The 16,672-nt window shown below is 56.1% G+C and overlaps 2 protein-coding genes across 4 annotated transcripts in view; one reads left to right on the top strand and one right to left on the bottom strand.

Annotated features, from left to right (window-relative positions):
- Positions 1 to 1,795, bottom strand: part of STX8 (syntaxin 8) — a 104,571-nt gene extending 102,776 nt beyond the window's left edge. For all 3 annotated transcript variants that reach the window (XR_013924096.1, XM_080367246.1, XM_080367245.1), the window contains exons 1-2: positions 1,681 to 1,795; positions 1,160 to 1,259 (exon numbers count right to left, since the gene is read on the bottom strand). Coding sequence is in view for 2 of the 3 variants with exons in the window: in XM_080367246.1 (XP_080223372.1) it covers positions 1,160 to 1,259; positions 1,681 to 1,697 (117 nt within the window). In the remaining variant the exon portion in view is untranslated. The remainder of the gene's footprint in view (positions 1 to 1,159; positions 1,260 to 1,680) is intronic.
- Positions 1,796 to 1,873: 78 nt separating this feature from the next.
- Positions 1,874 to 15,949, top strand: LOC308054455 (TBC1 domain family member 24-like). The gene is made up of 7 exons (XM_080367334.1): positions 1,874 to 6,905; positions 8,760 to 9,795; positions 10,095 to 10,253; positions 12,342 to 12,405; positions 13,853 to 13,948; positions 14,642 to 14,918; positions 15,794 to 15,949. The coding sequence occupies exons 1-7, from the start codon at positions 6,755 to 6,757 to the stop codon at positions 15,937 to 15,939; spliced, it is 1,929 nt and encodes a 642-aa protein (XP_080223460.1). The 5' UTR covers positions 1,874 to 6,754; the 3' UTR covers positions 15,940 to 15,949.
- Positions 15,950 to 16,672: the final 723 nt, after the last annotated feature.

Genomic DNA, 16,672 nt, shown 5'->3' with positions numbered 1-16,672 from the left:
GACTACTGTACAAAGCCTACACAGTTTTCTTCAAAGGAAACATTTCAAAAAATATTTTATTTGTTTTTTAAATTTTATTTTAAAAGCTATCAAAGAGACTGGCAAAGATGATTTAGTGATCGTACATCACATTACAACCTGCTATTAAGAGGGGCAGAGTCTACAAAATAAATCAGTGGGGATTTAATTATGCAAATTATTACAAAAGACTAACTCAAGGGCTTGCATGCATTTTTATCTTAGTGCAGTCAAGGAGGAAGCTAATGGCACGAACCATGGCGTGTGCAATCCAGCAGGCTCCTACACTTCTTGAAGGAAAGGGTGACGCTTTCAGTGCTAAAGAACACACCCTCCTGAAAAACTTTTTTTTAAACAGGAAGTGTGAAAAAGTGGAGAGCATGATATTCCTGGGTAAGCTTTACAGTTCGTTATCATCTCCGTTATATTTTGGTCTTATATTTTGTTAGAAGTGTAGCTTTAAAAGGCTGCAAAATTTGTCTTTTATCTGATCTACAGCCACTACAGAAAGGAAGCAAACCAGCCTTGTGGGGGAAAAATGTCCGTTCAGTATTTACACTGAAAGGAGAACACAGAAGCTGACGTGCACCTCAACGTCTCACAGATTCAGATCTCTAACAAAAGTTCCGTTCCTGGCAGCAATAGCCCTGAGCAGTCAGCAGCACCTGCCCAACACTCCCACAGCTTCTCCTTTTCTCTTTTTGTAAAACCAGCATTGCTGCACACCTAAAAGATTCGTTACTGTTAAATCCAGTCATTTTTGTGACACTGAAAAGCTACCATTAATTTAGAAACTATAATCTTGTTTTCTTTATGGAAATCTTAAAGAACACACCATTAATTACAGATTCCTGCTACTAAACACAACTTTTGACCTGCAGATTCCCAGCTAGCAGCACCAGCCCCTTCCCCACCGTGCTCCAGCCCATGTTACTTGGGTGATGTGCCCGTCCAGGCAGCATCCACGTCCCTCTGCATCCAGGAGGCAGGAAGCTGAGGAATTACAGCTCCCTATACACATCCAACTCCTGGAAATTTAATGTTTAACCGGTATTTAGAGCAGCTAAAAGCAAAATTTACCTAAAAAAAATATATATATAATCCACGTTCACAAGCCCCAGAGCCACCGGCAGAAGAGTACCTTGGCTGAACTCTCCCCATTCCTTTGGTACCGGTTACGCTCCTGGATTTTCTCGGCGATCTCCTGGGCGATCTGGCAGGTGGCATCGTACAGCGAGAGCCTGCGAACGAGACGCGGCAGCTGAGCCCCCCTGCCGGCCGCCCCCCACCCCCGGCCTGCCCGGCTGGGCCTGGCGCCGCAGGGACACCGCGCCGGCCCCGCACAGTCCGCGGCGCGGGAGGCGCTGCTCTTCACATTGACCTAAACAGAGGGTCTGGGGGGCAAAGGAGCGCTCCGGGGGAGCCCCTCGCCCCAGGCGGCCAGAGCAGGCCCCGCCGCTCGCAGCCCCACGGCCGCCGGGCCTGCAGCGGCCGCCGCCAGCGCCGCCCCCGGCCCCACGTCAACGGCGGGCTCGCTCGGCCCCGGGGCCCGGCTCGCAGTGCCGACGAGCGGCCGAGGGCTCCGGGCCGGCCCCGTGGCAGAAGACGGGGGGGCAGGGGGCGGCGGCAGCGCACCCAGCCCGGAGCTGCCCCAGCGCTCACCAGGGGTCCGGAGCCATCGCCGCCGCCCGGAAGAGCCCCGCGCTTCCGGCCCGGGTCAGCCGCGACGGCGGCCGCCGAGGGCCAAACTGCGCCGCGCGCAGGGGCCGGGCGGGGCGGGGAAGCGCGGGGCGGGGCGCGGGCTGGGGGGCGGGGCGAGGCCTGGGGGCGGGGCGCAGCGGTGAGTGTTGCGGGGGGCGGGGCGCGGGAGTGCGGGGTGCGGGGTACAAGGGGCAGGAGAGGCGTGCAGGGTGCGGGGTGCAAGCTACAGAGTGCGGAGGGGCACAGTGCAGAGGTACAGGGGGCGGGGGTGCACGGGGCGGGGTGCAGGGGTGCCCACCGCAGCGTTGCAGCATGCGGGGTGCAGGGGTGCACGCCACAGCGGTGCAGGATGCACAGCGCAGGAGTGCACGGTGGAGGGGTGCGGGTTGTGGGGTGCAGAGGTGCCCATCGCAGAGGTGCAGGATGCACGGTGCAGGCTGCAGAGGTCCGTGGGTGCAGAGGTGCTGGGCGAAGGGTGCAGAGGTGCTGGGTGTGCGGTGCGGGATCCAGAGGTGCTGGATGTGTGGTGCGGGATGCAGAGGTGCTGGGTGTGCAGGGTGCATGGTGCAGAGGTGCTGGGTGTGCGGTGAGGAATGCAGAGGTGCTGAGTGAGTGGTGCAGGGTGCAAAGGTGCTGGGTGTGCAGGATACAGAGGTGCTGGGTGAGCGGTGCAGAGTGCAGAGGTGCTGGGTGTGCGGTGAGGAATGCAGAGGTGCTGGGTGTGCAGGGTGCAGGGGTGCTGGGTGTGCGGTGCAGGGTGCAGAGATGCTGGGTGTGCAGGGTGCAGGGGTGCTGGGTGTGCGGTGCAGGGTGCAGAGGTACAGAGGTGCTGAGGCAGAAGGAAATCCTTTCTGGTTTAATTTTGCACGTCGATGATGAGCTTTGAACCCTGTGGCAGCTCCCAGGGCACTGATGGTCTCCTGCATGCAGCTTGCACCCATCTCATGCCATCAGAGCACCTGTGTATCGGCATTGTGGTAATAATATTATGGTCTGGATTGAAATATACAGCTATAAGCACGGCAGTGGGGGAACATTCAACCCAAACTGTGCCAGGGGAGCTTTGGTACAGCGGGTTGGAGAATAACTGCGACAGAGAAAATTAGGCAGAGAAAGCGCGAGGACACAGGCAGCGTCCCCCAGGCTTGGGTATCCCTGTGCTCTCAGGGACCTGGGAAGGGCAGAAAGATGCTTGGGTCAGGAGCAAAACTGCATCCAAGCCTGTTGCTTCTTTCTGATTTTACAGGAGCCCTTTTTCATCTTCCAGAGAAGCACAAAATACACTGGAAGATGCGAAGATCCAGCCCAATGACAGGACCAGTTGCTCAGTGCTCAGGAATTTTCCCAGCCTCTGTAATTCTATGAAATAAGAGCCCTGAGTGTCAGAGTAGTTTACTTCTGAGTGGTGAAGTCTGGTGGGACCGGACAAATGTTGGGATGGGGGAATCAATCCTCTGCATCCCAACAGCATTACCCCCGTGTTACTGCACACCAGGATCCACTAGTGATTTGCAAGTTAAGGAAGGAGTTGCTTTCTTGTTTTTTCAAGGTTTTTGTGCCAGCGCTGAATACCAGTGTAACAGAAGAGGATGGGGACCCTCCGCGCTGCCGCCTCAGCTGGGTCACTGCTGGGACTGAGCTCTGACATGCGCCATCCAGCACCGCGTGGGACATGTCCTGCTGCCCCATCTCCCAGAGGGCTGCCTGCTCTAGTTAGCACCTCTGCAGCACACCCACCCTCCTTCCTCCCTCCTTCCTCCCCTCTTCCGTCCTGCTGCCTCCCTCCTTTCTCCCTCCTCCCTTCCTCCTTCCTTCCTCCCTCTCTTTCTCCTCCTTTCCTCTCTCCTTCCTTGCTTCTTTCTCCCTCCTTCCTCTCTCCTGCATCCCTTGTTCCTCCCTCCATCCTCCCTCTGTCCTTGCTTCCCCCTTCCCTCCCTCCCTCCCTCCCCTCCCCAGGTTCACATGAACCCAAGGCTGAGCAGCAGGTCACCCTGTCCCTCTCCCGCTCTGGGCTGCAGCTCCTGACGTTCAGGTGTCACTTCAGAACACCCCAGCAGTGCTGCCCACTGTCCCCCTCGGGCACAGCTGCTCCAGCCCGCCGGGCTCCCCATGGCCTTTCCTCCCAGCCTCCTGCCTTTCCCTTCCTTAAGGCAGCTGCTGTTTCCCTTCCCCAAATCCTCAGCCCCATCCCCTGTCCCTGCCCATCTCCAGATGACAGTGGCTGCCTCCCCCTGCCCTCCCCAGCCCACGCTGGTGTCCCTGTCCCCCTCATCCCTGTCCCTCATCACTGTCCCTGTGCCAGCAGCAGCAGGCAGGGCTGGGCTGCCGGGAAGCCACCGTCACACTGGCCAGTGTTGACACTGTCAATATTTTGTTTGCAAAGGCTGTGAAGGGCTCTGCAGTAACTGGCCAGTGGGCACAGGCTCTTGCTTTTGCAGCAACCTCCTTCCAAGCCCAAAGTGCTTTTCCCACACCTGATCCACCAGGATTTGTCCTCTCCTTTTTTTTGGGGGGGTGCTATTGATGATGCAAGTCAATGCAGATGCAAACATCAGTAGGCGTGCTTGAAAAGCAGCAGTGAGGCACTGGCAGCGATGTTTTATTGCCCTTGTAACATGGGGCTGCTACTGCACCACTGTGGCGTGTCACGATAACGAGCGCATCCTCACCAGCGGATTCACAGGTGGCTGCCGTGCCCACTGTACTCCCCACGAGTGCTCGGAGCAGCACCGAACCCGCTGGGATGGGGTGGCTGTCAAGCCAGGAGGAAGAGGAGCCACACATGCAATGGGGAGCAAGCTCTGCCGGAGAAATGCTGCCCCCGGGGCTGGTTTTGTGGGGTGCTGAGCACCCCCCGGCATCACTTCATTTCACATTTGCTCTGCTGCAGCAGCTGGGCAGGGCTGGGGGACGTGGCTGGGGGGGCAGGAGGGATGTACCCCCCTCCTGCTGCGGGACAGGGCTGCGGCACAGGGGCTGAGCCCGATGCTCAGCACCGAAGACCTGTAGCCGAGGAGGGCTCACGTGCCAGACATGTCCTGGGCACCAAGAGGAGCAGCATGGGCGCTGTGGGGAGCCCCGCTGGCCCTGGTCCCCCGGTGTGGACTGCGTCCCCAGGCTGGTGGCTCTTGTTACCATCGCTCACCCGAGCCAGCCTGGCTGCTCTCGCGGGCACGGAGCATAAAACATTTATGGCCTTCAGCCACGCTGTTCATCCGGATCCAGCACGACCTCTACATATTTAATTTTTTTTGCCATTAAAAACGCATGAAGAGATGATCCATTTCACACCGTCCCTGATTCACTTCCATCTCCTGTCTTGCTGTGGAGCAGAGCATCTGCCGGGGAGCAGGGTGGGCGGGGGGCTGCGGGGGGGGGGGGTGTCAAGCTGCTTTGAGCTGGCAGGGAGAGGCAGCCACTGCCCTAGAAAAAGCAAATGAGGGGAATGCAGCTGACAAGGTCCTGGGAAAGGCAGCAGGAGCTGCTGCTGTGAAAGCCTGGGCAAAAGGGTTTGAGTTGGAGAGAGAATAAGCCCCCCCTCAGCACTGGGAACCAGAGTGGGGTGTGGCATGGGGACCCCAGGAGCAGAGCTGGGGGGCATCACCCCCCGCTTCGGGTGCAGCACGTGGGGTTGAGCCACAGTCGAGCACACAGACTGACACTGGGTGCGGATCAGGAGCTTCCCACTGGGAAACAGCCCCTCACCTCCCGCCCACCCAGCGCAGCACCCTGGGGGGCCCTTCGCTGACACAGCCCCTCAACCTGCTTCCACAGGCTCCCAGCTTCCCAGTAGCAAAGGCAGGAGAGGGATGACAGGACAGCCGTGCCACTCCTGTCAGATTTTGGCACATCGTGGAGGTGATGCTTTGTCCAGAAAGGAGAGGGTCTGCAGAGGGACCGCTCTAGCTCAGCAGATACCCTGAGACCCCTGGTGCGGCAGGTGCCCAGGGATGCGCTGCAGGTGCAGGCAGACCCTGCAGACATGCAGGCAGGGAAACAAGGCAGGAACAACCTGCACTTGCTGTTATCACAAGAGAAAAAATTCCGATATTCTAAGGGGAAAAAGAAAAAAACCTTGAAAAAATCTAAGATGCCTATAAAAATGCCCTTTTTTATGTGCAGCTGGAACGGTGAGTTCTCCAGGTAGCAATGCTTGATCGGTGCAATGTTGCTGGCAGCATTTCTCAACTGTTTGAGGGTACCTTTCCTTCAAGTCAGCTCTTTTGTCTCTGAATACAGCATATGGTCTGTAATTCCATATCGCATTTTGAAGCTAAAAGTCAGTCAATAGCAACCATTTTCAGGGGGACAGATCGGGAATGCTGGAGCACCACAACTGTGCCTGCAACAATCATGCCCTGTGCTCCCGCTGGGCAACTGAGTACATAGGAGGCATGGGGTGCTGCAGGGTGCAAATCTGCATCACCCCAAATTTCCCCTGGTGGTTTTGCCAGCCGGTGCTCAAGTAATGTGGCAAACACAGCCAGCATAGCCCCAGCGCACCCATCCCCAAAGAGTGTCCCCAAGGGTACACGAGCCGGTTGCAGAAGGACATGATTTGCTCCTCATGCCCCAGTCTCTCCCTTTTCTCCTGGTTCCTGGCACTTGCTGCTCACATGTTTCCCTTTCTGACTCCTCCGGGACCATCCAGCGGGAAGCGGTTTTGCAAACCCACTCACTGTGTTGACGTTTCCATCGTTCAAGGGCAGGCGATGGCTGCAGCGGCCCCATCCCCACCCCCCACCCCCGCAGGACCCTCCCTGCCCCATGACGCTGGTGAAGGGGGTGAACCCCAGAGTGAGAAAATGAAGGTTATACTTGGGAAAAAACATTATTACGTTTAATGGTTGTGTTGCTGGTTTGATGGTTATCTCATCCCACGGGGTGTTTACATCCCCCTCCCCAGCCTCGGTGCAGAATTGGGGTGGGAAGGGGTGACGTGGGCGTGGGAGCTGCTCCACCCCTCACTGTGTTTACCCCAAATAAACCTCCTGTGCCGGCAGGCTGGCACTCACCTTAAAAGTCAGGGCAGGTGATGGGGACAGAGGGGACCCGGCAGCGGCGTGCACCAGAGCCAGGGCACATGCTGCAGGTGGGGCTCAGCCTGCCCCACTCCCCGGGGGGGGCGGCTGGTGGCTTCCCCATGGCCAAGCCGGCCCAGGGCGAGAACACGGGCACCGGGCAAGGTGAGTGAGCTGCAGCCGGGGCAGCCGCACGTCTCGTGCAGGGGAGGATGCAGGAGGTTCTTGCTGGTCCTGCTCATGCCAGGATCACATCCAGCTGAGGAGAGGGGCTGGAGCAGACCCACTTTTCCTTCCCCATCACCCTCAGCATCTCCCAGGGCAGGCAGAGCTAGAGCCACCAGCCAGCACCCTGGGTCAGGGCACCAGCAGCTGGGTGGGCTCAGGATGATGCTCCTCGGTGCTTTGGGCAGGGCAGCACCAATGGTATGCGGCCAGCTGCAGGGACAAGGTGAATTTGAGGACCACGGTGGTGCAAACAGCCCTGCTTCAGCCCCAGTGTTCGTTTTAGCCTGGTTTCTATGGCTAGAAGCCTGCGTGGCTGCACTCTGGCTCTGTCTATTCAAAGCAGGGATTCAGGCTGAGCAGCAACCCGTTAAAACGGCTGCCCTTTCCCTGAACCAGATCTGGACCTAATCTGCTGATTTTGCTGAGCTTGAGCAGGGGTCAAACTGAACTGGAGAACAGGAGCCACAGCCAGACCCAGCATGGGAGCAGCCCAGGCACCCGGACCCCCTCGATGTGCCACCACGTGCTGCCACACACAGTACACAGGGCTGGGACCATGCTGTCCTCCCACGTCCCCTTGGGGCCAGAGCAGAGGCTTGCTTCAGTGCAAATCCATCCTAGACTCCCCAACCCAACTGAGCGCATCCAAGAAAAATACATCAGAGAATTAACGTGTATGCTAATCAACTTTATTCTTGCCAATTAATCACCGCCCAGCAGAACTCACCCATGCAAAGACAACTGTCTCCTTGTAGAGGGTCTGGAGCTGAGCTCTCCTGGAACCCCAGGGAAAATGCCACTTGCTTAGCTCTAGGAGGAGCTCAAACTCTGTTCTTCCCAGAACAGGGCTGGCGGCTGCCACAGCCCTGCCACGGTGCCATTGTGGGAGCCTCCCCAGGGGAAGGGGCTGGGGACCTTCTGCCTCCAAGAGGCTTCCCAGATGCTCTGCAGACCCTGCATGTGGTCCCTTGGATGGGGTCTTTCCACGTGTATGGGGGCATGCAGGAAATGGGGACCCTTTGGCATCCCACAGATCATCCCCACACCCCACAGACCATCCCCACACACCTGGTGAGCCCCTTTTGCTGCAGCACCTTCTCTTTGCACCTTCTCTCTGGTACCCAAGTGGCCAGAGGGATCAGGAGACTTTTTCAGGAGGCAGTAAGAGAGAGGGCAGATACCCGAGGCTGGCTTTGCCTGCTCTATCTGGGCTTGTAGCAGCCTGGTCCTGGGCTGCCAGACCTGGACAGGACATTGCCCCCTGCCCTGCTCTGTCCTTGGGTGGTGACACAATGCAAATGGTCCCTCTCAGCTCCAGCATCATTTGTGCCCCCACTGCCCGTGACACTGGGCTGGGACTCAGCTGCTCATTATACCCAGTGGCTTAACGCTGCTGTCCCATTGTTATCCCCAGGGAACCGGGACTGTGTCCCTGCTTTCTGCACCTCCCTCTCAGCAGGTCACAAGCTGGGAATTCAGGGGCTTTTTGAGGGATGCAAGGCTCCTCACAGTGTGGAGAAACACCTCTGACACCCAGCTGGTACCTGGCCCCATGCTTCCCTGAGCCCCTAGGCAGTGGTTTCACCCAGAGCCGGAGCCAACATGTGCAGGCAAGGGCAAAGCGAGCAGCTCCAGCCAGGCAAAGCCTTCTGAAAACCTCCCCTTGGCGTGGGGGGAATAACTGTTGAAATACAAGACATTGCTGTAAGACTTCAAAGCGCCATCAGCCAGGGTGAAACGCTGTCAGCTGGGGCAGTGAAGCATGTTGAATAAAAGGTCTTTGTCCTACAGAGATGTTTGGCTCATCTCCAGTCACCATCGTGATCACGTCCGAAGCTGACACCTGGGACATCGACGCCTCCTCTTGTCTGGGCTGTGGACAGTTCGTGGATTGGGACAGGATGCCAGACCCGGAGCAACAGGCACATATCCCCCGAGACATCCTCAGTAAGCCCCCGAAGGAGCTGAAGAAGCTGGCAAGAGAAGGCTACTGGGCAGCGAGCCGCGCTCTCAGAGCTCAGGTCTACCACCAGCTCATCCAGCAGGTCGCCTGCCGGCTCGTCACCCCAGATGCCCTTGTCTACAGGGACGTGGCCAGTCGGCTCTTTGGGAAGCCAAGTGTGAGCTCCCACCCTTTGCCTGAGTTCCTGGAAGGATGTTCCATGCCCACATACTGCCTCAACCTGGAAGGGGTCACCGCCTTGAAGAAGATCCTCATCTGTGTCGGCAACCTTTTTCCCGACATAACCTACAGCCCAATCCTCCCCTCTCTGGTGGCTCTGCTGCTGCACTACAGTGAAGACGAAGCTCAGTGCTTTGAGAACATCTCTCGCCTCATCGCCAGCAATGCTCCCCACACCAGCTACATTGACCAGTCCTTCCTGGCCCACCAAGCCTCCTGCATGACTTTTGGGGATCTGGCCAACAAGCACTGCCCAGCAGCTCACAAACTCATAGCCAGCACCTCTGAGAACGTCTTTGAGGTGTACTCTGAATGGTTGTCATGGCTCTTTCATGATCTCCCCTTCAATTACGCCATCCGTGTCTTTGATGTCTACCTGCTGGAGGGGCAGAAGGTCCTCTACCGCATTGCTCTGGCCTTGCTGAAGCAGTACAGGTTCTCGGTGACCACTGCTGAGCTGGAGGGGACCGACATCAAGGCAGACCTGCAGGCTTTTGTGCAGAACATTGCTGAGCACGTGACTGTTGACAAACTCCTAGAGAGAGCCTTTGGCATCCGGCTGTTCTCCCGCAAGGAAATCTGGCTTCTCCAGATGGCCAACAGGAAGGCGTTAATGGAGAGGGGCATAACCATGGTGCAGAGAAGGTAAGGAGAACTCTCTGTTTGCCAGCTCTTGGGGCTGAGCAGACAAAATATGAGTTACAGTGGAGATACAACATGGCGGGGGGGGAGCTTCAGGTATCTCCCGCAGCTTTGGCTGTGCTGGGTGCCTCATAGTCCCTCATAGGGGACCTTGTCAGGAGGCACTGTGCAGTCAGAGCTAGAGATGTTAACAGAAAGCTCATGATGCAAAAAGCGTGACAAAATCTGATGCATGGGGGCTGCACCCCTAAAAGCAGACAGGCACCCCAGCTTGGCCATAATGGATGTCCTCCCTCATGCAGGCAGTCCTTCCACCTGGCTGTGGACATGCAGAACTTCAGCTCCAGCATTGTAACGGCTCAGGAGATGCGCATCATCTGGTCCTGGATCCCTGAGCGCTTCTCCCTCTTCCCCCCGCTGCTGCTCTTCTCCACCTCAGAAGATGGGTGCAGCCTGCAGAGGTAAAGACTCATCTGCCCATCGGGTCAGGTTGGGTCAGACTGGTGAGGAGTAAAACTGGGTAGAGGTTGGTGTTGTAGAAAGGAGCAACATGTCGTGTCTGTGGGGTACATCTGACATCACCTGAGGGTTCTTGGGTTCGATTCAAGATCTTGAATGTGGCCTGGGCCAGTGCTGGCTGTAGGGGAGGGGGTGAAGCTCAGTCAGATGGCAATCAGCAACTCAGCACAGGGAACATCGAGCCCTGCACATGTGCTGTGCAGGGGAACATCCCCATCTGCCACGCCGTGCCAGGCATGCCACAATCAGCCAGGGCCAGCCAGCACGCCATGCCCAGGCCAGAGCTCCAGCTCCCTCCCAGTGGTGCGGAGCACAGGCATGCTGCTGGATGCTGCAGTCAGTGCTGTGGCTCGAAACTGAGCTGGGAAATCAGTTTGCCACTGACTTCCCAAGCTGTGAAGCAGCAAAAGCCTTCCAGTGGGCTGAGGCTGCCTTTGCAAGAGTGTTTTCAGGCAGGAAACCCAAACCTGCTCCTCTGCAGGAGCATGTTAAGCTGACAGGTTGCAGTCACAGAGCAGGCAGAGCTCAGGGCAGGGGCAGACAGTGTGTGGGTACACCCTGCAATGAGGAAGACATCAAAAGCTTGAAACACAAGTTAAGAGAGCCCAAGCATCATGGCCAATGCCCCAAATTGCAATAGAAAGACCAGTGTGAGCACTGGAGACAAAGTAGGGCCCAGTGATGCCCACTGCCACGGTCACGGAGCAACGGGTGCGGTGGGAAGCAGGGACGTCCCCGCAATGCCCAGTGCTGGAGCGCTGCTCTGCTGAGACGCAGCTCACGGCCAGCTGGGAAGGGATGCCAGGCTGTCCAGGGACTGGATGCTGCTCATGCCACTCTGGTTCTCAGGGTGATGTTTAAAGGTGGGGCCACGATGGCAGCACCTCCGTTAGCACCACGAGCATCACTCCCAGCCCATGAGAGGTGAGCAGGCACCCATAGCACAGCGGGGCAGCCCCACCCCGGGAAGCACAGCCCTGCACCTTCCCAAGGCAGCAACGGGGTGCAGAGCCCAGATTAGGAAACACATCCAGATTAAAAACAAGGTCATTTGGGAAACTCCCCCCAGGAAGCATCCCCCCAGCCCAGTGCCCCAGGGTAGAGGTGGGAGGATTTAATGTTTGGATTTATCTGAGCTATTACCTGCTTCACCAAGCAAAAATGATGACTTGAGAAGTCTCATAAGCCAACTCCCTCCATTTCTGTACAAACACTGAAGCTGCTGGATCTACACAAAATCACAGAATCATAGAATCTTTTAGATTGGAAAAGACCTGTAAGATGATCCAGTCCCTATTAACCTCTTAGCTATTTTACCATAGTAATGCAAATCCTTGTTCAAAGCTGTTATAATAATTTCACAGAAATAACCACACACTGAGCTAGTAAGTCTAGTTTTATGGACCACATATGAAACTCGAAAACTAATGTATTTCACAGAGTTATCTGCTGTACATAAACATGCAAACTGAAAGCCTACTTCATAGAACCGCTAGACAAAAAGATTTTATTTTAAAGTGATAACTAAGAAAGTAACAATTTTCTCAGTGATTCCACAAAAATCTTACTGACGGCTTATTGTTAGACTTTTGGGCTGCTCTTTTCTATTTTACAGTCTTCTTACTCTTACCATTTCTCCCCTGGAAAAATGCAACATTTTAAAGTCAGTTTGCTACAAAGGAGCTGCAAGATGCTGGTTAGTTGAAGCATTCAGACAGTACATGGCACTATAGAGTTGTTCTGATTCCCCCACTTCCTCCTCCTTCAAAAAAAAAGGGAAGAAAATAAAGGCTGAGTTTTCATAGCAACATAGCAGCAATAAAGGATTGTTTGATGACAAGTTTCTGCTGCTGTCCTTCTGTGAGCTCCCTCAGGCCAGCTGCTGGCACAGCAACAGGCTGAGGGGCCACCACCGCTCCCCACTGTCCCTTTACAGCCCAGTGCTCGCCGCACGGCCAGGCTCCCTGCATGGCATGCTGCTCCTGGCCCCCAGACCGCCACTGATCCAGCCTCCTTGTTCATCTCTGCAGGTTTTACACATGCTGTGAAGGCTACGAACCGACGGTGCTGCTCATAAAAACCACAGAGGGGGAGGTGAGTATTTCCCCAAGCAGAGCAGTGGGCTGTGCTGGTGCAGCTGTGGGGAAGGGGAAAGGGTGGTTGACCACACTGGCACTTGTTGGAGCAGCTACAGGGCTGTGTGGTCCCTCTCTTGCCCTGCCTGGGGTCAGCCCCAGCCCCCAGGAGAGAGCAAACTGCACCTAGAGTCACCCCCAGCACCAAGAACCAGCTCAGACACCAGCTAGTCTGAAGTGTGCTTCTGGGGGGAAACGGGGGGTCAGTGAGGTGGAGAGAGTTCACAAGCGATACTCTTTTATTGTAAATACAAGCTAAATCATTAAGTCCTTGCTAAGCAGACTTCCCTGAAGTCAGCAGATGCTTTGCATGAGCCAGGACTTGTTTTCAATGCATTAAATGCAAGGATCTCTCTCTGACTGCAAGAGCAGACACACAAGGGAAATGGAGGAGAAATAAGGACAACTTCCACAATATTTGAAAGTCGTGAAATAACTGCAAAACCCCCTGAGCCAGACCTCTTCCTGGGGACTCTGAGAATGGCTCATAAACCTGTATTTTATCTCCCCACTCGTCATCAAACAGCGGGGGCAAGTTGTGTAAATTGTTCAGGCATCCCAAAGATTTATTGACCTACCAGTCCTATTTGCCAAGCCTGACACCTCAGCGTGGTGCGGAGATAAACACCCCGCTACCCCCTAGGGCCTTGTGCAGACAAGAGAAGGTGACTTAGAAAACCTTGTTTCCTACACGTTTTAGCTCATTTTATCCCTTAGCTAGCACCAAGGACAGGCATGAGGTCCCACCTCTCACTCACGACCCTTCAGCCATGGTCAAGTCAGGGATGTCCACACCAGGATCAGGCTGACCGTGGGTGGAAGGACCCCTGGGCTTGGTTAAAAGCCTTCTAGGTAAAAAAAAAAAAAAAAAAAAAGGTTACCAAAGCCTTTGCCATTTTAAACCACATTTTCTCTAAAGTATCATAAAACAGGTGACCACCTCGCCACTGTCCAGGGGTCACTTGAGGACAAGGACCTCCTATAGCCCTTCCACAGCATGATGCAATACTGTTCACACCATGCTTTGAGCCGCACAGTTGCTCCTTTCTCTGGCTGGGAGCTCGCTGGGCTCGGTGGGAGGCACAGCTCCTGCTGCTGGGGAGCACACCAGCACCACCGAACCGGCCCCCAGCTCACCGCAACCACCTCTACTGCAATGGAGCAACCCCCCCCAGCAGCCAGAGCCCCCCTCAGGCACCGAGGCTGAGCGGACTCTGCCAGAGCACCAGCGACTTGTCAGCACAGGATTAGGCTGGCACAGCAGAATCTGGCTCTCCGGTCCCCCTGAGGCCCTTGCAGAGCCCTTGCCCTCCTGAAGACATGAGCAGTGGCTGGTGTTTCTGGGCTTGCTCTGGTCCCAGCCGTCTCACCTGCTGACGGCTGCCTCCCTGTGCTCTCTCCCAAAGGTGTGCGGGGCATTTCTCTCCTCTGACTGGAGTGAAAGGAAAAAGAGCGGGGCAACATCGGGCTTTTTTGGGACAGGGGAGTGCTTTGTGTTCACTGTAAGTCACATTTTATTTCTGGGTTTACACTCATGGGTTTGTCTGGTTATTGCTTTTTCCTTTATCCCTCTGACAACTCAGGGCATGGTGGCACCGAGCTGCTTCCTTATCACGGTCCCAACTGCTGCCCCTTAGCCCTGGCAGGAGGCAGCAGCACAGAAATTGCTGTGCTGTATCAGAGAAAGAGAGAAGGAACTCCAGCCCCCGAGGCAATGTGCAGTAACCCTGGGTGGGTCTTAGAGCATCCTCCCAAGATGACAGCAGGGCAGCATGCATGTCAGGGTGGGTTTCTGCCCTGTTTCCTTGGGCAGCTCCTGGATGGAGTACTGCCAAAGCAGCTCTGGCATCCCTGCAGAAGGAGCAGGCTGAGTTGGTCCAAGAGATCCTGGGGGCAAAGTCCAGCATTCATCCAGTACCCTGCCAGCATCCAACCAGCACCCACCTGGCAACATCGGCACTGCAGGTTTGCCCATCTCTGGCAGTGCTTTGCAAAGACAAAACCAACTTCCCAGCCACAGCTGCCTCCAGAGCAGCCCTGGCACTGCCAGAATGCCCTGTCCCTTCCCTACCCCAGGTCCAGACCTGGCACACAGCATCTGGCCCTGACCCACTGGGCCAGGCAGCACTGTCTCTCCTCAGCAACAGAGAGATGCCCCAAAGCACAGGGCTCACCATGTTTCTCCTGCTTTCCAGGTGCGTCCTGAGACAGAGAGGTATGAGTGGGTGTTCATCAAGAAGCCAGAGCTGGCCAAAGCCGTGCCACGCTCACGCCAGCGGTCGCCTTCCCCCTCTCCTGCATCCCTCCTCGGCTCCTCCCTGGATGGCTGCAGCACCAGCTCGAACCATCTTACTGTGCCCGCGCCACAGAGGAAAGGCCGTCTCTCCCCATTTCTGGCCATCAGGCATTTCCTTCTGCCTTCCAAAACAGCTTCCATGTTCATGTCCGGGTCACAGGAAGGGATCGTTATTGGTAATGACCGAATGGTGGGCATCCCCCCACTGACACACTGCTGCTTGGGCTAAAAAGTTAAGATCTGAGTTGCCTGTAAAGGCAAAGACCTCCTGGTTTAGGATATCAGTTTAAAGTCAGGCAAGTTGAAGTCAGTCACCTTAAATTAGCAGGAGTACCAAGCTGCACAAGAGCGAGGATGCTCCTTCTGAGAGCCCCAGAGGGGCTCTGCCAGCCAAGGGGGAGCAGCACAGCCCAAACCTCCTGGTGAGGTTGGCACCCTTGAGGCTGGGTGTCCTTTCCCAGCTCTTCCCTCCGTTTTGCGTAGGATGCAGAGGAGATGTAGGTGGGGATCAGCCCAGGGAAGGGCCAGACACAGTCACCCAGAGCAGATGTGCTGGCTGCCTGCCTGCGGTGCTGTCTCCCAGGTCAGGCTTGAGCATGGAGGTTGAATCTTTGTGCCCCGCCACCACCGAGGTGGGTTCAGCAGAGGACTGCAGCAAGTCAGAAATGCCTGCAGCACTGACAGTTGCCTCTGCCTCCCTTCCAGCAACCCCCGGGAATAGGATCAGGACAAGCCTGGCTGCAGGGATGCAAGGAGCTTTACTTGTTCTCCAGCTCTCCAAGTAGTTTAATAATTCAGCTTGTGCTGCCAGGGCAACCTCTCGCACTGGCTGCTCTGCAGATAGCTCTCTGGAAGCTCTGCCTCCACGCTGATATCCCAATTAGCAGAGAAGGCAGTCAGGGCATCCCTAGCCCAGCGCTGCACTGTGGCCAAAGGACAGAAAGCTGAGAGAGGGGTGCAATCCTGAGAGACCTCATCGGCTGGGCCAGTGCCCCTGCTTGGGCAGCGGGATGGGGAGAGCAGAACCTGACCATCTTGCTTGCATTTTCAGGTGGAGGGGGAGGCCAAGCTCTGTCCCTCGACACCAACCTGCTCTGGGGGCGCACAGAGCACTGTGAGACCTTCGACAACCCTCCACTCTGCCAGGAGAACTTCAAGGTGCAGCTCTTGGAAGTGTGGGGCTTTCAAAATGCCTAGGTCCTGTGGGGAACAGCCCCTCACCGCACCGCACAGAGACGGGGACTGCTTGCCATTCTGGCCACCAGCCCAGCTGCCGGCTGTGGTCTCTGCCAGCAGCACCACAGGCACCTCCTCTCACCATCCTCCCCTCCACAGCCAGCCCTCATGGTGGTGTGGAGAGAGGGCAACACGGTGCCAGGAGGGCGCTGCCCTCGGGGACATATCAGGTCCCTTCCAACAGTTTGGACCCAGCCCGCTCCACCCAGTCTGTCCCGGTTTAGGATGCTGGAGGGGAGGTGAACCGGTCTAGTGTTTCTCGCACTTCCCTGGCTTTTTTGCAGCTTGGGGCTCAACAGCAAACCAGTGGTACTGCAGCAGAGGCAGATTATATAGGAATTCTAAGCCTAGGCAAAACCCAACACCAAGGCACAAAGCTGACCAGAAACACTCTCAGACCCCGCTTCGCTGCGGTCCCAAGCCCAGTGCCACCCTTCAAGCCATATGCAGAATTTTGTAGCCTCTGCAGGTTATCAAGACTCCCCTGGGATCACAGACCGATCACCATCCAGCAGAGTGCAAGAGACTCTTTTTGTCCGCAGTTGAAACTGCTGATCAGTGATTAACAAAGTCCTGCCTGGTGCTTACACACTGGCAGCCAGCAAGAACCCCCAGCTGTGCACCTGCCTCATCATTTTTGTATTAAACTGAGGAGCTATATTCACTGCAAAGGGCTGACCTAAGACTGCGAGCA

This window comes from Falco punctatus, assembly GCF_963210335.1.
Source record: "Falco punctatus genome assembly, chromosome: 1".
Taxonomy (NCBI): Eukaryota; Metazoa; Chordata; class Aves; order Falconiformes; family Falconidae; genus Falco; species Falco punctatus.
Note: the sequence above shows the minus strand (reverse complement) of the source record. Positions and strands in the feature narration are given on the sequence as shown.